The sequence below is a fragment of the Heloderma suspectum genome, chromosome 15 (genome assembly GCF_057233095.1).
Source record: "Heloderma suspectum isolate Gila_16-S chromosome 15, 16-S_ref, whole genome shotgun sequence".
NCBI lineage: Eukaryota > Metazoa > Chordata > Lepidosauria > Squamata > Helodermatidae > Heloderma > Heloderma suspectum.
In genome coordinates this window covers 23806179-23830554 of record NC_139472.1, presented here as the reverse complement: position 1 = coordinate 23830554, position 24376 = coordinate 23806179, and the positions used below count along the sequence as shown (strand labels likewise).

At 48.7% G+C, this 24376-nt stretch overlaps 1 protein-coding gene across 2 annotated transcripts; it reads right to left on the bottom strand.

The window, feature by feature from the left end:
• Positions 1-6804: 6804 nt before the first annotated feature.
• VAMP3 (vesicle associated membrane protein 3) lies at positions 6805-23128 on the bottom strand. 2 transcript variants are annotated; one of them, XM_084822153.1, is made up of 5 exons: positions 21956-23128; positions 17086-17161; positions 10608-10766; positions 9348-9399; positions 6805-8425 (listed from the first exon to the last, which is right to left on the bottom strand). In XM_084822153.1, the coding sequence occupies exons 1-5, from the start codon at positions 22174-22176 to the stop codon at positions 8406-8408; spliced, it is 528 nt and encodes a 175-aa protein (XP_084678279.1). In that variant the 5' UTR covers positions 22177-23128; the 3' UTR covers positions 6805-8405. The 2 variants fall into 2 exon arrangements, with proteins under 2 accessions (XP_084678279.1, XP_084678280.1); XM_084822154.1 differs by having other exon boundaries at positions 21987-23128.
• Positions 23129-24376: the final 1248 nt, after the last annotated feature.

Sequence of the window (24376 nt, the reverse complement as noted above, 5' to 3'; positions counted from 1 at the left end):
TTTGGGTTGCTAGCAAGGTTAAGCGTTGCAGCGTGCATGTTAGAGAAGAGCTTGCATCGGCAGAATGTTTGGGCGTGTTGTTTTAATCTACCTTCTAGTACAGGTAGTCCTCGTGAGCCAGTATTACAGACTGATCCTTCCCTAAGTAGTGTTCTGAGTATAACTCAGAGCATCCAACAAACCTTTGCACTTTGAGACTGTTGGATCTGTTTAGCGGCCTCTAAGGCTACCTCAGCTCCAATGCCCTGGGAGGCCAAACCTTTGAATGCAGCTAACTTGGCAAGCCCCCTGGTTCCTTTAAAGTCAGATAACAGCACTTGAAAGGATTTGGGGTTTCCAAATACTCACACATGGTGGTCTGTCATTCCTACATTGAGAACATTGTTTTAATAGCATCTGTAAAGATGGACCGTTTGGGGGTAAGTCCAGCTGTCTTTGAACTCAGTAAAGTAGCACAAGATTTGACATATCTCACCAGTAGACTTATCAGGCTACAGGCAGTAGTTGAAGTATTTGCCAATCATACTGTAGATGCCTTGGGCCTGGTTGCTACTCAAATGCGGGAAGCCATAATCCAGAGCAGAATGGGTTTAGACTATCTCCGGCAGCTGAAGGCGGCCTGTGTGGAAAATTTAATTGGCCTGACTGTTGTCTAAAGATTGATAATGGGAAAATTGTAAAACAATTGGCAGCAGACATTAAGAAAGTAGCGCACGTACCTATACAAGCCCGGAAAGGATGGAATCCTATAGACTGGCTAACCGGATGGCTCCCAAACCTCGCCTAGTGGAGGCAAGGCTTTCTCATTATGTTGGGTATTCTGTTTGTGGTATTGTCCTTACCCTGTGTCTTTGCATGCTTAACGTCTTGTATCAAGACACGTTAGCCAGCAATTTCTTGCTATGTATCAAGGCTTGCCACAGGAAGAGGTAGAAAATCGGAAAGAACTGCTGAAGCAGTGGGCTGACGGCACTCTCTAGGTGATCCAGTATGAAGAATTTAGCTCCTATTGGATCAAATGAGGGAATGTGGAAAATAACTAGGCAAAGCCATGTAGTCTTGGCTTCTTCGTGCCTACGTGGCAGATTCCTCATAGGCCTAAAACTGTTGTCTCTGTTTCTTCCATATTGGAGGAGAAACTGCTAGGACAGTAAAGATAAGTTATCTTGCTGGCACAGCAACTGCCTTCGTTGTACACGAATAAACTCAAGTTGGATCTTACCCACGTGTCCAGAGCTTAATTGGAGGGCAGAGGGCAGCTGGGCACGGACCTCCAAGTCCAGTTTTGGACTTTTACCACAAGACAATGTGTTTATGTCTATCGTTGTTAAAATAACACATTTCTGAACTGTCCTCATTTCTGTATGGTAGATGTTACAAGAAGATAGCTAATCACATATTACTGTTTGAGACTCTGTGTTTGTAGCATTGCTATGCCTATGTTTGTTCTATCTTTGTTACATTGAGTTTCTTGCAATCCGTTGTATTGGACATGACCACACTTGGTTGTATGTCAAGGGCTCCTTGGAGGGCTCTCAGTCTAATCCAGTAGCCAAGTCCAGACACAGACAAAGGGATTCTTTTCAATGCTTTATTCTTCTTTTACAACTTAACAGCTCTACAGGTAGCAACTAGATCTGAGCAGCATCATCCCTATGCCCTAAGTTAGAACAGTTGGTCCCCGTTTGAAGGGCAATTACTGGCAGACCCCTGAATATAAGGACTAGGGAGAATCCCTCCCCTTTTCCCTTGGATCCTCTGGGCGCAACCGTTCTTTGAGCGCGAACCATTTGGCGCCGCTCTCTGCGTCTGCGCCGCGCATCCCCCCCAGTCTGCTATCTGTGCTGAGTCACTCCCTGGACTGCTTTCTAAACTAGGAATGTGGGTGGGAGGAATCTCCGTCAGCTGTTGGTCCTAGGAAAAAAGGAGCGCGCTCCTCTCCCGAAGGAGCGACTGCTCTTCCACAGCATCAGAACTACTCTGGGATTCTATGGGCTCAGTGTCCACCCTGACATTGTACTTTCTAGACACAAATGGTCCTATGTCAGCTTGAGACCTTGTGCTTTCACTTGCCACAGCAAGTTTAGTTTGTGTTATGTATTGGGGGGGGGGGATATACTCTGGCCAAATTATTGTTTTTGAACCTTGGCAGCTCCTGTGGAGTTGAGAGTAGCAAGAGTGGGTGGCGCTTCTGCCAAGTTCTTCACTGCTGTGTGTGCTGAATAAAGAACATTTGTGTTTGAGGCCTGCCGATTCTTGCAGTCATTCCTACTAACTATGCAACATTTTTGGCGATGAGGATGGGATGGGAGAGCTATACAGGCAGCAAGGACTGTGAATCCAATTAATACAGCTAACTGGTAAGTAGTCAACTAGGCCTCCCCTTCATGGATCATTGCCTTGTTGAGAGCGCAGGACAGGAAGGCCTGGCATGCTACGGTCCATGGGGTCACGAAGAGTCGGACACGACTGAACAACAACAACAACTAGGCCCACTTAAGAACTTGAGCAACTCCTGTGGGAAAAATAATCAAAATGGCTGCTCTTGGACATATTGAAGAGTTTGATGCTGCTTCCTGGGATTCCCAAACAATAATCACTCATCAAGGGGGATTCTGAGTAAAGTGTCTGCGATTTGGAATTTCTGTGGCCCCTGGACTGTTCCAACAATGCATGGAAGCCCTACTTTCTGGAATTCCAGGAGTTGTACCTTATTTTGATAATGTCCTGCTCATGGTATCAACAGAGGAAGAAATTGCTGAATGACTCCAAGAAGTCCTGCATCATGTTGACACATCTGGTATCATGTAAAAAAAAAAAAAAAAAAAGTGAAATTGGAATCTCCAGTATAACATTTTTGGGCTATCATATTGATGCTTCTGGCATTACCCCAATGACAACAAAATACATGCAATTCACGATGCACCTGCTCTAAAAACAAAGCAGGAACTTCAAGCCTTTTGAGGACTTCTCAATTTCTTCCATGTGTTTCTTCCACAAAAGGCTACTGTTGCTGAGCTACTGCATTGCTCGCTGGGAGAAGGAGTTCCAAGGAAATGGACCAGCCAGCATTAGAATGCTTCCAGAATCATAGAATAGTAGAGTTGGAAGGGGCCTACAAGAACATCGAGTCCAACCCCCTGCTCAATGCAGGAATCCAAGCCAGAGCATCCCCGACAGATGGCTGTCCAGCCTTGTCTTGAATGCCTCCAGTGTGGGAAAGCCCACCACCTCCCTAGGGAATGGGTTCCATTGTCGTATTGCTCTAACAGTCAGGAAGTTTTTCCTGATGTTTAGCTGGAATCCAGCTTCCTGTCACTTGAGCCCATTATTCTGTGTCCTGCACTCTGCGATGATCGAGAAGAGATCCTGGCCTTTCTGTGAAAGCCTTTCAAGTACTTGAAGAGCGCTATCATATCTCCCCTCAGTCTTCTCAAGGCTAAACATGCCCAGTTCTTTCAGTCTCTCTTCACAGGGCTTTTTTTCCAGTCCCCTGATCATCTTCGGTGCTGTCCTCTGAACCCTTTCCAGCTTGTCTGCATCCTTCTTCAAGTGCGGAGCCCAGAACTGGACACAGTACTCCAGATGAGGCCTAAGCAGTGCTGAGTAGAGGGGAACTAGTACTTCCCAGGATTTGGAAGCTATGCTTCTATTGCAGCCCAAAAGAGCATTTGCCTTTTTTGCAGCCACATCGCATTGTTGGCTCATATTCAGCTTGGCATCTACAACAATTCCAAGATCCTTCTCGCTTGTAGTGTTGTTGAGCCACGTATCCCCCATCTTGTAACTGTGCATTTGGTTTCTTTTTCCTAGGGGCAGAACTTGGCATTGATCCCTATTAAATTTAATTCTGTTTTCTGCCCAGCACTCCAGTCTATCGAGATTACTTTGAATTTTATTTCTGTCTTCCAGGGTATTGCTATCCTGCCCAATTTTGTGTCATCTGCAAATGTGATCAGCATTCCCTGCACCTCCTCCTCCAAGTCATTAATAACAATCTTGAAGAGCACTGGGCCCAGGACTGAGCCCTGCGGTACCCCACTCGTTCCCTCTCCCCAGTTGGAGAAGGTCCCATTGTTAAGCACTCTTTGAGTCCGATTCTGTAGCCAACTGGGAATCCACTGGATCGTTGTTTCATCTAGCCCACTTTGAGCTAGTTTGTTCATCGGGAGATCATGGGGCACTTTGTCGAAAGCCTTGCTGAAGTCGAGGTATATTATGTCCCCAGCATTCCCACAGTCTGCAAGGGAGGTTACCAGATCCAAAAATGAGATCAGATTCGTCTGGCAGGATTTGTTCTTGACAGATCCATGTTGGCTTCAAGTAATCACTGCATTGTTTTCAAGGTGCTTACAGATGGATTGCTTTATCTGCTCCAGAATTTTCCCAGGGACTGATGTCAGACTGACTGGTCTGTAGTTCCCAGGTTCCTCCTTTTTGCCCTTTTTTTTTTTTGCCCACATTAGCCCTCCTCCAGTCATCTGGCACTTCCCCCGTCCTCCATGATTGCTCAAAGAGAATAGACAGCGGTTCTGAGAGTTCTTCTGCCAGTTCCTTTATCACAGTAGGGTGCAGTTCATCTGGCCCTGGAGATTTGAACTCATTCAAAGTCATTAGGTGTTCCTTGACCATATGCCTATCGATCTGAAGCTGCAATCCTGCCCCTTCGGCCTGTACTTCGCCTTTGCCATGCGGATCATAGACCCTCTTTTGGGAGAAGACTGAACCAAATTGAGCACTTCTCTTTTCTTTGTCATCTGTTATCATTTTGCCATCCTTATTTAACATTGGCTTCTTCTGTTGTCTTCCACCTTTTTTTCTTGTTGGAATTGTTTGTAATTGTGCTTTGAGAATGTCAAACACTAGTTGAGTTCAAATTCTGTGCTTGTACATTATGATGAAAAGCCACTAATCCTTACTACTGATGCTGCTTCTTATGGGGTTGGTGCTGTGTTAAGCCACAAATTTCCAGATGGTACAGAGGCACCAATTGCTTATTATTCAAGGATTATGTCACCCACTGAAAGAAACCTTGCCCAAATTTACAGAGAAGCCCTGGCTGCTACTGCAGGAGTCAAAATGTTCTCTATGGCCATACCATATCATCTTGCATGCAGCGCTGGAGCATTCTGCTCAGTGCTTATGATTATACATTTGTCTACAAACCAGGAAAAGCAATACCTAATGCCAATGGATTGAGGCAGGTACCACTTCAAATTCCAGATTTTGTTGTACCTCCTCCACTGGAAGTCTTGATGCTAGAAGCCCTTCCTGACCCACCTCTTTAGGCTGATCAAATAGCTAGGCTGGCTGCTCTAGATCCTGTACTGACTCATGTTTTAAACTGGGTATGGAGGGGATGGCCAGATGAGGAATTACCAGGGGAATTTAAGCCATTCAAATGCCATCAGCATGAGATGTCTGCCCATAAGGGATGTCCGCTATGGGGAAACTGTGTTGTTATTCCAGATAAGGGTCATCAAACCATCTTGACCACGGATTGTCTGTATGAAAGCACTGGCCAGAAGCTGTGTCTGGTGGCCAGGCATTGACTTAGATATTTAAAAAAACTGTGAATGAGTGCAGTGCTCATCAAGTCACTAGGCGCAATCCACCAAGGGCACCTATCTTCCCATGGGAAGTGACCAAGAAGCCTGGCTCAAGAATCCATATTGATTTTGCAGGGCCATGTCAAGGAAAAAACTTTTTGGTGGTGGTAGATTCTTACTTGAAGTAGTTTTAGTATCATCACAAACAGCTGCTGCAACAATTACAGCACTGCGCCACTTATTTGCAACCCATGGACTGCCTGATACTGTAGTCTTATACAAAGGCACTTTTACATCTGCTGAATTTAAAACATTTGTGGGCAAGAGCCGTATTCAGGCTGTCACCATTGCACCTCGTCATCCCCAAGGAAATGGCCAAGCTGAGTGGATGGTGTAGACAACAAAAGAGGCCGTGACACGCATTGCAGGAGAAGACTGGCCAGCATGCTTTGCCAGGCTTCTCATTGCTCCACGTTACTCCTTGTGCAACAACAGGAGTCAGTCCTGCAGTTACTCGTGCGTCATCTAAAAATTTGCCTTGACTGTTTCCACCCAGATTTAGCTGAAGACTTACAAAGCAAGTGGGAGCAAGCTCTGGATGCTGCCTTCTCAGCTCCTACTCTCTGCTCATTTGTCCCACAAGATAAGGTGTTTGGTAGGAACTTTGGTGCTGGACCAAGATAGGTTCCTTCCTCGGTCACTGGTACAGATGGGTCAGCGTGGCATGTTGACGAGCTGAGAAGGCGCTCTGGCCAGAGTGGGTGGTCATCAGCAGAGGTAGCTGCTGGAGATGTATCTGGAATTGATGTTTCTTTCACTGACAGTTGAAGTGCCAGAACCACCAAGTGATGGTTCTTCCCTACCTATGCCAGTTACTGAAAGAAAAGTCATCTGAGCAATCTACACCTACTAGCTGAGTGCAGTAGCTGCACATGCGATGAAAGTTGGAAGACTATGATAGCTAAGGGGGGAGAACGTTATGTATCCAGGGGCGGGGGGGGGCATACTGTGGGTTAGTTATCGTTTTTGAACCTTGGCAGCTCCTGCAGAGTTGGGAGTAGCAGCAGCGGGTGGGGCTGCTGCGAAGCTCTTCACTTCTGTGTGCTGAATAAGGAACAGCTGAGTTTGAGGCCTGCTGATTCGTGTAGCCATCCCTACTATCTATACAACTGTTTGGTATACACGTACCTACTTTTTTTTTAACATATTTCAAACATTCTATCCTGAGTTTCATCTTTTTTTCTTTTCTTTTTTTACAGTTGTGGGTCCATTGATTCTTTGGCGGTTTAGCAGTAAAAGAGAACGTAATAGAAGAGACTTACAATCCACTTTTATTCAACAGTTGTGATGAAGGCTTCTCTTTCCCTTGCTAGCAGCACTGGGATGTTGTATGAAATTTTCTCCCCCTGCCAACACGCTCACTCAAAACAATAGTTATGACTAGGTTTTAGAAAAAAATGTCAAGTCTCACAAACCTATGAATATTAAATTCCGGAGTTGGGCTAAGCTGAAAGTTTAGATAATTAGTAGCAGTATTGGTAGCAACATGTGAATAATCACTTGCTCTAAAGTTTTAAATCACAACACTCATTCTCACCATGCAGGTAGGCAAGCATTCCCCCTCCCCTCCTTCAAAATTAGGTTACAAATATTACAAATGTTAAGGCTTTCCTAATAATTTCCATTACAAATATAAGAAAACATAGCACTACATGAATTTGGCCATAATGGTAAAACAGTTTACAGAACCAACTCTCTTGCTGTCATTCATGTCTGCATTTTGGGTCTCTAAGCTAAAGCGGGACAAGAAGAAGATTCAATGGGAGTGCAAGAGATAGTAAAGTGAGGTAATAGCAAGGCAAGTGATCATATGTACCTTGGACCATACAGGACTGTGGTACACCAAATACACTTTCAGTATGGCAGAAGACAGTAAGAGCTCTGGCACCAGACCTTCTTGGAAAAAAGCGGTAAAATCAAAGGGCAGGTAATGGCTATACAGGCAACCCCAAACAGGGAAGAACTAAGCAAAATCAGTGCTTCTGATGCCATTTCCATAATAAAGAGCATCTTGCTCATATGCAGAGGGAAGTATTTCTTGCAGCTTTAGTTTTACCAGAACAACCTCAGAAGTTTGAGTTAAGTGCACTCAGAATTACAAAAAGATTAAGAATACTTCATGGTGTTTGTTCAGGCCCAAGCAATAAGGCACTAAGTAGGGGTAGTGTACTGTGAGAAGAGAAAAACCATACTGTGTTTTTGTCCTAAATACAGCCAAGATGTCTTGGTAGTTATTTTAAGTGCTCAGTGTGTAGAACTTCACTACAATGTAGTTTAAAAGCAGTGTGAGATGGAAAGAACTTGCTCATAATGGCTAGTTCCCCCCAAATCAATAAATAGGTATTACCTAATGAAGGCAACAGCTGTTCAATGTGGCACAACTGCGAGCAAGAGATTAATCTCTCTCAGGAAGGCACAACTGAGGACAGGTCCCTACCCCTTTAACAGGTCACACAGGGGCTGGGATAAAGACAAGATGCTCATGATCTATTAAAAATACATCTGGAGTGGTCATTTCAAGACATGATAGATCATGAAATTCTGTACTCTTAAAACCTTTCTCCAGCGTTCACACAGCTCTTAGCAGCCTCAACCAGTCTTAACTGTATTTACAAGTTGAAGCACGTCATTTAAATAAAGGCACACTGTCAATAAACTACAAAGAGTTAACACTTCTATCCAAAATAATGTTTGATTTGTGCATCCCTAGGAAAGCTTGGCAATACAGCAGGTTAGATGTAGGAAACTGACGTTTCATGTTGACAAAGCTTCAACTTCAGTGTTTCCTCCGACAGTTCATGAGGACAGACTCCAAACTATATTAAAAAAAAAAAATTGGGGGAAGCAACAATTTTTTATTATTTTTGTTTAACTGAGGGAGACAATACAGTTGCACAGGCCTCCAAAACTATGCATGGTTAGCAGAAGAGTGTTTCCTTAAAGAAAGAACCTCATTTGGTTTGATGGACTTATCATACTTTGACACTTCACAACAAGTCAAGTTGGATGCCACAGAATGCACCAACCTTATGATCCACCTCACGTCAGGAACACATTCTACAGGGGCTTCTGGTAACCTTCTACAGATGAATTTAGGATAAGAGCTTTGGTCTACAAAGCCAGAAGTTGTTTTGATTTATGCCCCATAAATCAGAATGCCTATAACCTGGTTTTCATAGTTATCTTTGAAGAACAGCCTCAAGAAAGCCAACAAACCAACTATGTGGATCAGGACAGAGGCATTCCTGATGGCTACTTCACAGTACCCAATAACTCTGTCTCCCTTAAAAACTTACTTCCTAGGAATGCTATTATATTTCTATCTGAGCTGAATTGGTACTAGACTGATATAGTGAGGGAATAAGATCCTGCAGGGATTTCTCCCAGCCATTTCACATGCAACTTTAAGATCAGATTTTAATACATAGCGCACTCACCACGCATCTCTGGGATGCAAACAGAATATGTAAAATCCTAAACAGTTTGGCTTTCAAAGTGCCTTGATTACAAATCCTGAGTTACTTCAGTTAAAAAAAAAAGGCACAAAAAGATGAACCGTCATCACAAATGACCTTCCAGTGGAGAATCAGCACTTCACAATGGCCAAGATGGCGGCTGAGACAGAGGGGTGCAATGCCACCTTTGGGCATATGACTCCCTGGCTAAGGGACGGGAGAACGGGGCTCCAGTTCCAAGGAATACTTCTGGTTATGTAGTTCCACAATCGCGATAACTTACCGATGATGATGATTAAGAGAACCACCACCACCGCTATCAATATGGCCCACATCTGGCAAGAAAAACAAAGGACAGAACAAAACTTTTTACTTATCAAGAGAGGTCTCAGAACTTATGGCTTTAATCTATACCCCAATTTTATCTTTTACTTCATGTGAAAGTCTTGCAAGAATTCAACAGACATGCAACATGGTTTGTGACCTGGAGTTTTACTATTTAAAAGACATTACAAAAACAATCAAGGAAACAAGGCCATATTCCCATGGATATGAGACCTTAAAACCTTCCTATCTTGTGAAATTGGTGAATTAGTTGTTACTAAGTGAAACTATTTGGTCTTCAGCCTTGGCTTCTCACAGAAGTCAATAACGACCAATGTACATTTGTTGGCAAAAGTAAAAGGGCTGCAACATTAAGCAGACTGGAGGAGATTACCCTGTCTTGGAAGAGAGGTTTTGCCCCATCTTCTCTGGTGTCACCTTGGGTCATGACCCCGAGATAAAAGTATGCTGTACCATAAGCCTAGCGTGACCCAGAAACCCAGGTCGAAGTGGCATGTGTGTACATCCTTCCCCCATGGTGCCCATTAGGATGAGGAAAGCAGAGTTGTGGAGAATGTGTGTGTGAAATGGTAGGATAGTGCTTAGTTGTCATTTGAATTCCAGGCTCCTTGACAGAGTTTACATCTGTCTGAAGGGCACAAGTCTAGGATCAGCCAGATCTCTCCTTGCCTATGCACCCCAGTCCAAGTTTCCCTCCGTATTTAGGTCCATAAGCAACTTAAATGGCAGAGAAAAGGATTTCCCCCCCTTTCGGTGTGTGTGCGTGCACGCGTGCCTAGGTAAAGAGAGGGTGCACAGCCATAGCATCTGAGATCACAGTCTGTGGGGAGGCAGGGTACAGGGAAACCTGGATGATGGGAGGGGGCAGCCCCAATCATCCTTCAGAGCTCTTCAGGGACCGCAGTGGGATCCCCCTAACAAGAGCTGACTTCCCAATATTTAACATTTAAGACTTTCACACAAACAGTTGCACCAAGGAGGGGCATAGGTCAGTGGGTAGAGCCCCTGCTTTGTACATAGGAGGTCCCAAGTTCAATCCTCGGCAGTAACTCCAGGTAGGGCTGGAAAAACTCCTGCCTGAAACCCAGAACAGTCATTGCCACCAGGCTCAGTGTCAACAATTCTGGGCTAGATGGACCAATGGTCCAAGTCAGTAGAGGGCAGCTTCTGATGATGCTAGTCCTTCAGCCCCTATTACCTTGCAGTTCTTCCACCAGTACTTTCTTTTCAGCTTGGCTGCATTGGTCTCAAACTGGGATGCTCCGGCTTGCAAGGCGTCAGCACGGTCATCCAGCTCAGACAGCTTCTGATCCCTTTCCAAGACCTTGTCCACATTGACTCTCATGATATCCACCACCTGAAAAGTCAGAATGCACCTTTATCAGCCGCCCCTGCAAAGGCAACATCTTTCTATCACACAAAGTATTTACAGAATTGTGAAAGCCTTTAAAGCACATCATCTTACTTGTGAGGTCAAAAAGCAGAAAAATGGAGGGAAGCCCTATTTATGACCACACATTTTTCCAAAACCTTTCCCACTTTTGCTCTCATGATATTCATCACTTGAAAAGTCAGAATGAACCCTTACTTAGCATACCTGTTTGTTGGCTTACTTATTCATGTATTGGACCCACAATAGGAAAAAGCAATTTTATATAGATGCACAAAGTTGCTGCACACATAGCAGTAATGTGATATTTCGAAGGCTGATGGAACACTGATACTCAGACATCCCGTCCCCTGTCCTCGTTCAGGCAGAGAGAGGGAATCCTCCTTGTTTCAGAGTGAGAAGGCCCAGTTTATCACTGGGCTTTACATTAAGCAGTGGGAGAGGAGGCAGCAGAGGTAGCAAGACTAGTTCCCACCGCGGCTGCAAGCTCCCTGTCTGAAGCCGGTGCGCCCCCGCCCCCCAGCTTAAGCAGGCGCCAGCTTAAGGGGGGGGCTCTGCTTTCCACTGTACCAGGTAGCCAAGGAAGAGTGCTGGAGGAGCTGGACCCAGGTTGTGGGAACACACAAAGGCTTGCCTCCATCGGTGTGCAGTGTGCAGAGGCTAGTCCCTGTGCACACTCACCATGGTGAAAGGGAAAGGCAGGTAGATTCAGCATTGTCCCACTGATTTGCAGCACTTTGTGCACTAGACACTTCTGCACATTTCTTCTTCCAGACAGCTATTCTGTATAACTGCAGCCGCCACAGCTTCCGATTACAGTGTGTCAAGTCAACTCTTCGGAAGATTTGGCTGAGCCACAGCAACCACGAAGGGGAAACAAGGAGACTGTAGGAAAAAGGAGACCCTGCTGCAGTCCTTCCCACTGGTTGTCTAGGACAAAGCTGCACTGAAGCAGCTGGGCTTCCGACCCAAAGCTGGTCAGAAGACAGACCGCATTTCTACACACATCCACACAACAGAAAAGCAGGCACATGGGTGGAGGCTACATTGGTAGGGAAAGGGCCTCTAGGAAAAAAGAATAGGGCCTGAAAGATACCACTCCAGGGTTCCTGTTGGTTTCATCCTGAAGATGACACTGGTGCGTATGGAGAAACTCCTACGGTTGTGGTGAGGAAGGATGCCTTGAGAAGGGCTACCTCCTTGCAGCCTCTCTTGCTGGAGCGCGGAACTAAGAAACCAGAACAGGCTCTGGAAGGAGGGCTGAGGCTCTCAGGCACAATGCCCACGCTCTGTGGCCAGGAGATTCCAGCTAATGGACGCAGCCAGAAAGGTGGGGGTACCAAAACTTTGGGACAGTCAGAAACACCAAGCATTTGAGCCTTGCATTCTTGGGGGTGGGGGGTGTTACAAAGGACACAAAGGTACAAAGACTTTGGGCTCCATCTTAAACAAAACAGGGGAAAGTGACTGGGCAGGGCAAAGAGTAATGTCAATAGTAATCTCTGGATGCTGCAGTTAAGTGCCAGATCGGTTCAGAATAAGGCCTCCCTTATCCATGATTTAATGGTGGACAAGGCGACTGCCGTGACATGCATAACCGAGACCTGGATGGGTGAGCAGGGAGGAGTTGGTCTTTCTCAGCTCTGCCTATGGAGATACTTGGTTCAGTATCAGGGTAGGCTTGAGGGCTGGGTGGAAGGTGGGTTGCTGTGGTTTATAGGAGTGCCATCTCCCTCTGCAGGCTCCCTGGCCGTCTGACTTCTAGCGTGTCTGCACTTTGTGTCGGGCCAGTGGGACAGACTGGGGATTCTGTGGGTGTACTGCCCACCCCGCTGCTCAACAGACTCCCTAGCTGAGCTGATGGAGGTGGTCTCGGGTGTGCTGCTGAGGTCCGCCAGACTGTTGGTTCTGGGGGATGTCAACATTCATGCGGAGGGCACCTTGTCTGGGGTGGCTCAGGATTTCATGGGCTCCATGACAGATATGGGACTGTTCCAATATGTCACTGGCTCAACACATAGCAGGGCATGCCCCCAATTTGTTTTTTTCAGCCGATTATGGGGATGGTGATTTGAAGGTGAGGGACTTTGAATTGGTCCCTCTGTCATGGTCAGATCATCACCTCTGAGGTTTAGACTTACAGTGGCTTTTCCTCTCTGCAAGGGTGGGGACCATCAAGATGGTCTGCCCAGGGAGGCTAATGGATCTGAATGGTTTCCAGAGGGCTCAGTGTGTGTGTGTTGTGTTTCCAGTTAATATGGCTGGTTTTTCTGTTGAAACTCTGGTTGATCTGTGGAATGCAGAAATAACCCAGATGGTTGGCAGAATTGCTCCTGAGTACCCTCTCCTGAGTAGAGCTCGTACAGATTTGTGGTATACTCTAGAGCTGAGTGATGAAGCAAAACAGGAAATGGCTTGTGTGCAGATGGAGAAAACTCCTAATGGATGCAATCAAATACTGGTGCGTGTCTACAGTCATGTATATTCAGAGGCAGTGAGAGTGGCAAGGAAAAAACATTTAACTGCCTCTATTCAATCCTCTATGTGCCACCCAGTAGAGCTTTTCAGGGTTGTCCGTGGCTTATTACATGCTGGCCCCAGGGACGCTGTGGATCCGTCTAGGGCCCACTGTAATACACTTGCTGGGCTCTTGCAAGAGTAAGTCCTGGCAGATGCAAGAGATTTTGACTCCAATGTTACAGCAGGTGAATCAGCTGAGGTATCCAGAGCACAGCCTTGTCCTGGTCTCTTGGATGAGTTCCAGTTGGTACAGCTTGAGGACGTCGACACGGCGCTTGGACAGGTTCATGCGACCATGTCCATCTTGGATCCTTGCCCCTCTTGGCTTATGACAACTGGCAAGGAAGGAGCAGCCAGCTGGGCCAGGGAGATGATCAATGCCTCCGTGTGGGAGGGAATGGTTCCAGGCCACCTGAAAGAGGTGGTGGTGAGACCACCCCTGAAGAAACCCTCCCTCGACCTGGAAAATCTAAATCACTCTAGGCCAGTGGCAAATATTCCTTTCCTGGGCAAGGTCCTTGAGCGGGTGGTTGCCAATCAGCTCCAGACACTCTTGGATGAGACCAATTATCTGGATCCATTTCAGTGAAGGTTCCGGCTGGGTTTTGGCAAAGAAACAGCCTTGGTCATCCTGTATGATGACCCATGTTGGGAGAAAGACAGGGGGACTGTGACGTTGTTGATTCTCCTTGATCTCGTGGCGGCTTTCAGTACCATCGACCACGGCATCCTTCTGGGCCAACTGTCTGAGTTCCAGGGAGTGGGAGGCACCGCACTGCTGTGGTTTTGCTCCTATTTGCGTGGTCTGCACCAGTAGATGGTGCTTGGGGAATATTGCCTTTGGATTCTCCAGTATGGGGTTCTGCAGGGGTTGATTTTGTCCCCCATGCTATTCAGCATCTACATGAAACTGATACGTGGGGTCATCTGGAGTTTTGGAGTGCACCGTCATCAGGATGCTCTTGACATGCAGCTCTATTTCCCCTTTTCATCCTCATCAGGTGAGGCTGTGGATGTGCTAAATCAGTTCCTGGCTGCGGTACTAGATTAGAAGAGGGCTAACAAACTGAAACTAAATCCAGACGAGATGCTATCGGTGGGTGGTTCTTCTGACCAAATGGAGGGTGCTCAACCTGTCCTGGATGGGGTTGCACTCCCCCTGAAGGAGCAGGTTCATAGCTTGGGGGTTCTCCTGGAGCCATCTTTGTCACTTGAGGCTCAGATGGCCTCAGTGGCATGGAGTGTTTTCTACCAACTTCAGTTAGTGGCCCAGCTACTCCCCTATCTGGACAGGGATAACCTAGCTTCAGCCACCTATGCTCTGGTAAGCTCCAAATTAGATTACTGCAATGTGCTCTCTACATGGGCTGCCCTTAAAGATAATTCAGAAGCTGCAGTTTGTGCAAAATGCAGTGGCCAGATGGATAACAGAGACAAGACAGTCTGAACTCATAACACCAATTCTGGCCTGCTTGCACTAGCTGCCTGTATGTTTCTGAGCCTGATTGAAGGTACTGGTTTTGACCTATAAATCCTTACATGGACTGCAATACCTGGCGGAGCACCTCTCCCAGCATGAACCCACTCGTACACTACACTCATTGTCTAAGGCTGTCCTCCAGGTGCCTCTTCTGAAGGAGGCTCTGAAGGTGGCAACAAGGGAGGGGGGCTTCTCAGTGGCAGCCCCACAACTTGAGGCCTGCCTGGTGCCAACACTGTCATCTTTTTGGCGCCAGGTTAAGACCTTCCTCTACTTGTAGACATTTGGCAGCATATGATTTTAATTTCTGTGAACCGCCCAGAGAGCTTCGGCTATTGGGTGGTATAGAAATGAAATAAATAAAATATAGGTTTTTAATCTGGTCATGGGATACTGTTTGGAGATGTGTGTGTCTACTCTGCTTACATGTTTGTAGCTAAACTATTTTTATATTATGCACAATGCTGTATTTTTAAAGTTTTTAATCTTTGTAAACCACTCGGAGAGTTTTGGCTATTGGGCGGTATAGAAATGTAATAAATGAATGAAAGTAGGGTGGATTCCTTTTCCCAAGCCCTGCTGAGAATGGACTAAATTGTTTTAGATATATGTTGTTGTGCATGCTATTTGTTTTATGTCCTTATGTGAATGATTTTTATACTTTATATAACGTATCTTAATGGTTTTTAATATATGTGAACTGCCCAGAGAGCTTCAGCTATGGGGTGGTATAGAAATATAATAAATGAACGAAATGAATGAAGGCAGAAGAGCCGACACACTTATCACTAGTCATGCAACACTTGGAAGAATGCGACTCTTTGCCTGGGGGGTATTCATGCCTAGTTCCTGATCACTGTGCCTGAATCTAATGATGAGGCACGTTAATTTGGGTATTGTTTAAGTCATAATTCTGAATCCCTACCTGAGTACATGACCAAACAGTAATGGTGGTTGGACTCGATGGCCTTGTAGGCCCCTTCCAACCCTACTATTCTGTGACCTCAAGACAACATGGCCTGACGATATTCAGCTTGTGATCCACTAAGGCACCAAGGTCCTTTCCACATGAACTGCTGCTAGGCCAAGTTTCAGACGTCCCATATTTATGCCTTTGATGTTTTTGCACCTAAATGCGGGACTTTACAAGTTGTAAAGATCCATGCCTCAGATTGGAGGTGCAAGGGCCAAATCCGGCCCACCTGGGGTTCCACGCAGTTATTGTTGGACTGTTTCCCAGGTTTTTCCCCCATTCTAAAAGGCTGAAATGCCTCTCCTAAGGCTGTTAGTGGCATTAACAGCTTCAAGCTAAAATATGCTAGTATATTTGGTACTTTAGCTCCAACTCTTTTGCCTTTGGTACAACCCCCTTTGGCCCCTCCCACCACTGGAAGCCCTTGAGAGCTTCCCCAAAATGGGATATGGCCCTTAGACTGAAAGAGGTTCCCCAGTCCTGCCTTAGATCCATGCTTTTGCACCATGGTGGCATTGGAAAGTGCAGGATATGGGGACCTTGCAGTTCAGTCCATGGAGACAGATGTTATCTATGATTCAATGGTGGTTTGTGGGAAATCCCATGTAAAAACCATGCAAACGAAAGATGATCCGTGCGTGCGAGAGAGAGAGAGAGAGCGCGCGCGCGCGTGCACTAAGTGCAGCTTTGGACCCGTGTTTTGGTCTGTTGTTAATCGGGTGGTATTTTGTACTGCGGTGTTTAAGTGTTGTTGCTGTTACTGTAAGGGAGGAGGTTGGGGCAACACCAAAATTAGCTGGCTTTGCCTACAGTTGGCTCTAGCCCTGCTTCTCACCGATCACTTTGCCCTCTGCCCCACCAATCCCCATGGGTACCAGCTGCTTCTGCAAAGGCAACATCCTTCTATTATAGGATCTTGTAAATGGAAAAGCCCAACATCCTACTTCTGAGGTCAAAAACCAAAACAAAAAGATGAAGGGAAGCCCTCTTTCTTACCAACTGTGCCTGAAACTGAGAAAAACATTTGCAAGACACACTCAGAAAGCGCAGAGACCTTACAGCTGGACCACACAAAGTACAAGTACAGAGCAGCTGTGGACCCCTTTGAGGGCTGCACACGCGTTACCAAAGCACCACACGCCCCCTAGGAATGCAGCAGGTGTGCCACAGTGAGCAGCTTCTTGCAGAACAGCAGTTGGGAAGAAAAAATCAGCGAGGAGATGGTCAACTCTGCTCATTCTGTAGAAACGGAAAACAAACCCAGTTTCATCAGCCTTCCCATAGCCTCAATGGAACAGCAAGGCCATACGTACCTCATCAACTTGGTTTTGCGTCTGCTGAAGACGGCGGGTGCCGGCAGAGGCTGCTCCCGTGGGACCGCTGGTTGACCTACAGGGCAGGGGATGCCAAAGTGGTTATTTCTGGAGTTGTATCTTGGGACAGACAGTCTTGGATTAGAACTTGACTAAGTCATACAATTTGTGGCAACAATCAAGCGTCTTTGTTTGCGCGTTTGTTTAAACAACACGCACACATACACCAACCTACCTGGTGGCCTATAACGTAGGTATTTAAGGTATTTATTCCTATCACCCTATCCATGCATGGCTTCCCAGCAGGTGCACCTCTGACACAATACTGAAGTGATCATCACACATGGTCATGTAGACTCTTTTTCCATTTTCTCCTGCACCAGTGGACATCCTTGCAGGGACGGCAGATGTGAAACAGCCGTTTAGGAACGGCCAGATGAGTCAGTCACTCAGAAACAGAATGTTCAGAAGGGGCGAGAGAGAAATCTGGGCTGAGCATCACGTGAGCACCATCTGTGTCTTGGGATCGACAGATTTTGCTTATACTTCTCAGCTAGGTAGCATTAGTTAGCTCTAGTTTGTTAGCCAAAGCACGCATTTCAACTGTTTTCACAATTCATATCAACATAGTTTAGTTTTGCTTCTTCTATTCATGCTGGAGCTGCAGTCTCAGCAGTGTCTTCCCAGAATCCACAGGCTGCTCATCGTCTCTCAAGGAGATAACATGCTTCCCATGCCAGTATGAGGGGACCCCCCCCGCCTCTCTCTCACATGCGCACACACACACACACAGCCCCCCAAGGAAGATTCCTTCAGCAGCCTCACCTGAGATTAACCCTAAGGCAGGGGTGGGCATCTTGTCTCCCTCCAGATGTCTTGGTCTACAACTTGCATCAGCCCTAACTAGCGCAGCCAACAGTGAGGGAAAATGGGAGCTGTAGTCCAACAACATGGGGGGTCGCTACATGATCCCCATGCCTGCCCTAGGGAGACTACAGTATACATACTGGGTACATATGCCTTAACAGCAGCACGAGCTTTAGGCTGCTTATAGGAAATGGCCCTCTGCTTTTATAGAGCTGCTTTTGACCACACGGCCATTGCTACACACAGCAACAGTTTTCACTACTACTGCTTGGCCAGGCAAAATGCTAACGGGCAAGAATTCAGACAGTATGTTCACTATTAGATTAGTATCCTAACCTAATAGTATCCTAATCTAATAGCATCCTGGAGTCTTGAAAATGGCTCTTAACTTTTGTACAACAGTTCCATTTAGAAACATTAGCCTTTAAAAATTAAAACCATGAGGAAAGATGGGAGGAGGGAGGGGGAGAGAGAGAGAGAGAGAGAGACCACGCTGAGAACAGGTTGAAGACAGAATTTTGAAAGTAAAGTTTTAAACCAGTTAGCGACTCTAAGAAGAGTGATCAAGGTTTCTGACAAGATCCTCATCTCTCCTAGACCTCATTTTCTTTAGGGCTGTCAACCAGTTAAGGAGTTTAGGGTGCAAACCTCTGCATGTTTAGACAGAAAGAAGACCTAGAATTCCTGGGATTGTGCTGGACATTTTAGAAAAAGTCCTACACGTACATAGGATTGTGCCCTTAGTTGATGAATTGTCTGCCTTTTAACCAACTGAATGAAAATACACTTGTATATTAATTAAAGCATCAATCCAGGTACCTTTTTGTAACACATACCACGTAATAAACAAAAGCCATCACTCATTGCTAGGAGGGAGAGACTGCCAGCACCAATGTCTTCTTTTTCCATTAACACACCAGACCCATAACTGAAAGACTGAGGGTGATCTTAAGTTGAAATTAAGATCCAGCCATGTTATACTTGAGTTCTTGGTTCTAAAGGAAGCAAAAGCTGAGTGTAGCCAAACCTGTACCCTGGATTTTAGGAAAGCTGATTTTAATAAACTCAGAACAATGATAAGGAAGGTGCCATGGCAACTGACTCAAATGAGAAAAGGCATTCAAGATGGGTGGGAGTTTTTAAAAAAGGAAATTCTAAAGGCACAATTACAAACAATTCCAGCAAGAAAAAAAGGCGGAAGACAACAGAAGAAGCCAATGTGCCTTCACAAAAAGCTTAGAGATGACCTGAAAACAAAAAAGGACACATATAGGAAGTGGAAGGAAGGCCAAGATACAAAGGAAGAGTGCAGGCAGGTAGCACAGAATTGCAGGGACGGTGTCAGGAAGGCTACCGCTGAGAACGAGCTGAGGTTAGCAAGGGATGCTGAAAGCAACAAAAAGGCTTTCTTCAGATACGTGCAAAGTAAAAGACAGAGGAAAGAAATGGTGGTTCAGCTATTAAATAAGGATGGCAAAATGATAACAGATGGCAAAGAAAAGGCAGAGGTGCTCAGTTCCTACTTTGGCTCAGTCTTCTCCTAAAGGAGGGTCTATGACCCCCCTGGCAAAGGCGAAGTACAGGCTGAAGGGGCAGGACTGCAGCTGGAGATCAATAGGCATATGGTCAAGGAACACCTCATTACTTTGAATGAGTTCAAATCTCCAAGGCCAGATGAACTGCATCCTAGTCATAAAGGAACTGGCAGAAGAGCTCTCAGAACCACTGTCTATTCTCTTTGAGAAATCATGGAGGACGGGTGAGGTGCCAGATGACTGGAGGGCTAATGTTGTCCCTATCTTCAAAAAGGGCAAAACGGAGGAACCTGGGAACTACAGACCAGTCAGTCGGACATCAACAATACTACAAGTTCAACAATACTACAAGTGAAAAGGATCTGGGAATTGTTGTTGATCACAAGCTGAATATGAGGCAACAATGTGATGTGGCTGCAAAAAAGGCAAATGCTCTTTGGGGCTGCATTAATAGAAACATAGCTTCCAAATCCTGGGAAGTACTAGTTCCCCTCTACTCAGCACTGGTTAGGCCTCATCTGGAGTACTGTGTCCAGTTCTGGGCACCACACTTTAAGAAGGATGCAGACAAGCTGGAGAGGGTTCAGAGGAGGGCAACAAAGATTATCAGGGGACTGGAAACAAAGCCCTATGAAGAGAGACTGAAAGAACTGGGCCTGTTTAGCCTTGAGAAGAGAAGACTGAGGGGAGATAGGATAGTGCTCTTCAAGTCCTTGAAAGGTTGTCACGGAGAGGGAGGCCAGGATCTCTTCTCCATCATCCCAGAGTGCAGAACATGGAATAACGGGTTCAAGTTACAGGAAGCCAGATTCTGGCTGACCATCAGGAAAAACATCCTGTTAGAGCAATACAACAATGGATCCCATTCCCTAGGGAGGTGGGGGGCTCTCCCACACTGGAGGCATTCAAGACGAGGCTGGACAGCCACCTGTTGGGGATGCTCTGACTTGGATTCCTGCACTGAGCAGGGGGTTGGACCCGAGGGTCTTATAGGCCCCTTCCAACCCTACTATTCTATGATTCTTTGACCTGCCTATACCAATTCACTAAAGATTTCATTGCTTGATGTTTGACACCCTGCTTTTCTTGCATCAATCCCCTCCCATCCGTGATCCTTCACTAAATTCTTATGGCATCGCAGCACAGTCATCCAAGAATGGCAGAACCCAGCTCACTGAACAGTGCCTAGATACAGAAGGCAAAACAATCACTTCCTAGTTCCCCATACATGAAGTCCCAAACTTACCTGCCACAAGCCAGCGTTGTGTACGCATATATGACCCCCAGCTGGACAAATCCAACCTTAAGTTGGATGCAGGGTTTACATTAACTACTGAAAACGCGAAGCGAAAGTGCTTTTAGTCCTGAGTGCAAATGTCTCCAAGAGACGGGCTCCATCTACGCAGAGGCAGAACTGACAGTGCCATGCAGCCCTACGCCTGCTTACTCATAAGGAAATGCCAGGATGTCCAGCGGGCCTTATTCTCTAACGAATGGGTCCGACGTTCCTGCTGCAATGCCGACGCACAGCTACTAGGGAGGAAGCCCCATCGGACACACCGGCGTTTGCTTATAGGTAAACATGCACAGGGCCTGCAGCGTCAGCCCCTTCCATCGCGCCAGGCCGGCCACAGGCCGTAGCCAGCGCGTGGCTCTCGGGAGTCCCGGGCGTCTCTGCCCGGCTGTGATGCGTCCTGGGCGTCCGCGCGGCCCCAGCGCGGTCGCTCCAGCGCGGGCTGCTGGGGCCGCCCAAGCGCAGGAGGCCTCCCGCCCTGCTGGATCCGTGCTTTGCCGCGCAAATGGCATCGCCAGAGCTTGCCGCAGCCGACGCCCGGGATGCGCGGCGCTCGGGGCCGGCCTCCTCGCGCGCGACGCGCAAGCGCCCCTCCGCAGCCGTCCGGGGCAGCTGGCGGGAGGTGGGCGCCGCGCACGGGCCTCGGGCAGCCTCCGTCCAGCCCGCCTGCGCCTCGCCGCCGCAGCCACGGCAGAGGCGCCGCTCCTCCCCGGGCGAGCGGGGCTCCACCCGCTCCGAGGCCCGAGGCTGCCGCGACCCGGGCCCGGGCAGCGGCTGCTCCTCAGAGGCAGGGGAGAGGCCGTCCCCGGGCGGGGCGGGCCGTGGCGGGGCAGCGCCGCGGGCGCCCAGAGCGCCTCCGCGAAGGGCTGCCGCTGCCCCGGCGCTGGGAGAGGCCGCTTCCTCGGGAGCCAGCCCCGGCTGAACTCCGCCGGCCTGCCTTCGGACGGCCGTCAGGGCGGCTCCGGGAAGGGGAGCGGCGGCGCAGGCCCTTCCTGCCGAGATCCGCGCGCCCCGTTCCGCGGTCAGGGCTGGCGGCGGAGCGGGAAGGCGAGCCTGGCGCCGCCGTCGCTCGCTCGCGCGGCCCGGCCCGGCCTGCCGGGCGGCGGCCCCGGCTCCGGGGCGGGCTCCGAGCCGCGTCCGCGAGCCCGAGCGGGGGGGCGGCGGCCGCGATAGCGCTGCGGCGGCCAAGCGCGCCCGCGACTCACATGCTGGCGGCGGCGGCGGCCTCCAGGGCGCGTCGCGCGGGGCTGCCGGCAAGGGCGGCGCGGCCCCGCCCGGGGGCGGGCCCGGCCGGGGGAGGGCGGCCCCCTGGCGCTCCCGGGGCGGCGGCCGCGGCGGGGCGCGAGCGCGCCTCCGCCCTGGCCGCGTCGCGAGCGGCGAGGCTCCCCGGCCCATCCGGCCCCTCGAGCCGCGGCTGCCGGCGCATCCGCGCGCCGCGGGGCGCAGCTCTGCCCCGCGGCGTCTGAGTCGGGAGAGGCTGGCAAGGCCCGGGCCGGGGCCTGGACTCGGCGGAGGGCCGGGGGCCGAGGCCTGGCGGCGGCGCCGCGCCTGCTCCGGCTGGGCTGCGCTCCCGCTGCAGCCCGGGCGCCCTCGGTCCCTCGCTGCCGCTGGGAGCCCGAGTGGCCGCTCGGAGGCCTTCCGCCAGCCTCGGCCTCCCCTGGCCTGGGCCGGCGCGGCCGCGGTGGGACAGGCGTAGCGACCTCAAGACCGGATTGCTGCGGGGCGCGCTCTGCGGCGCGGCCCGTCAGGCTGTCCGGAGCTGGAGCTAGTGCCGAGCGCAGCAGCTCGGCTGTTATCAGGAGCTGCCCCTTTCCAGCACGCAGCTCTCCTGCTGAGGGGCCCGCCCTGGCTGTCTGTTCGCTACTGGGCCGGGCTGAAGGTTTTGGCACTAGTACACGAAGCCCTTAACCACTTGGGACCAAGTTACCCGGGACAGCGCCTCCTCTTTCCTCAGCCTAACCAGTCCCCGGGGTCATCAGAGGGCATGCTTCTGGTGGTTCCACATGGACCAATGGCCCGATTGGAGCCCCCCCCCCCCCCGGGAGTAGAGCCTTCAGTGTGGTGGCCCCCTTTCTCTGCAACTCCTTACACCTGGAAGTGAGGCAGGTGCCAACACTGTGCTGTTTCCTGCGCTTCTTGAAACAGCTGTATTTCAAGAAGCCTTTCTTAGTTGACCTCCCACACTTTTATTAGAATTCTGTTTCTTTTTAAAAACAATGATTTTTTTACATGAAGTTTTATTATTTTATCTTATCTTGCATCTTTTATTGTTCACTGCCCTGGAATCTGCCTAGATGTGGAGTGGTGTATAAATGTTGTAAATAAATAAATTTCCCAAACTTTTTTGAGCATCGAAGATTTGTGGAGTAAATTTGGATTTCCATCAATTAGCAAAACACATTATTAATCAGAGTCTTGCAGCTGAATCCTATACATGCCTACTCAGAAATAAGTCCCATTGAGTTCAATGGGGCTTACTCCCAGGTCGATAGGTGTAGGTTCTACTCTCTGCATGAAGGGGGCGGGGAGCCTCAGCCCCATCATACCTCTGATATGCTTTGCTGTACAGCATTCAGGTGCCAGGCCTGCATTGCTCTATCATATTCTCCATGTAAAGTGATACAGTTATCAGCTAGTATAAGTCCAGAACTATAACTCCATGTTTCTGTTCCCATGTGGTCAAAGCACCCAAGTTACTGACTTAACCTTGTAGTCTAGGGATGTAGAACCAGAATGTGGTTGTGGGCTGAATTGCCCCCCCCCCGGCCCTCTGTGGGCAGAGTGAGGGCATCGCCCTGCCCCCCCACAGAGAAGGGGGCTCGCTGGTAGGGGCAGCTGTGTTCCGGGCTTTGCACAGTGCATGATCTCCCCATGGGGGTGCTGCCTGAGGACACTCCATCAGCACTTGAGAGAGCGGCCCCCTTCCCAGCACCAGCCGAGTCCCCCACTGCCACTGCCCCTGCTGTTACCCCTGGTCCGAAGTGGGGTAGCTTGGTAATTTTAGACCCTGGTCTTATGGAGAGGGGGGTTATTAGTTCAGTTGTGAAGCACATGGCTAACATGTCTCTCCGACTGCCCTTCCATGCTTTACAACTGCTTCTACATTTGAGGAGGAGGAGGAGGAGGTGTGTTTGCCAACCCTGATTAAAAACATCATCTGTGCCTGTGCAGTTTTGCATTTAAACCCCACTCCAGCCACAGCACCATCTGTGGGGCCCCTGGACTGCTCCCAAGGTGCACCACTGCTGATCTGAGATCAGAGCTAACAGTGGGGAGCGATTCCTCCCCCATTGGTGTAGCGGACTGAATGGAGCAGTTTTAAACGAACATCTGCCTTCTAGCACTTCAGATCTGAAAGGCTGGGGGGGGGGATGTTTCTGGACTAGCATGCCCCCAAGGGGCACTCCCCCTGGTGCCTGCTAACCACACCTCAGAAGGGGGTCAGTCATGGAGCGGAGCCTCTTCTGAAGACTGGTGGGAACAAGCAGATCCAGGCGTGGCCCCTTGAGGAAGAGCACAGTGTCATCCAGCTCCATCTGAATGCCCCCCACCAAAGAAACTGGGACCGCAACTGTGGCCAGTCCGCAATGGCCGA

What these genes read in the sequence shown, in the direction of transcription:
- VAMP3 (XM_084822153.1), bottom strand. Translation starts at nt 22,176, where the DNA reads ATGGGCCGGGGAGCCTCGCCGCTCGCGACGCGGCCAGGGCGGAGGCGC. An exon ending in CGCAAAACCAAGTTGATGAG is followed by an intron (nt 10,767 to 17,085) that starts GTACGTATGGCC and finishes CTGACTTTTCAG; the next exon opens with GTGGTGGATATCATGAGAGT. An exon ending in ACTGGTGGAAGAACTGCAAG is followed by an intron (nt 9,400 to 10,607) that starts GTAATAGGGGCT and finishes TTTTCTTGCCAG; the next exon opens with ATGTGGGCCATATTGATAGC.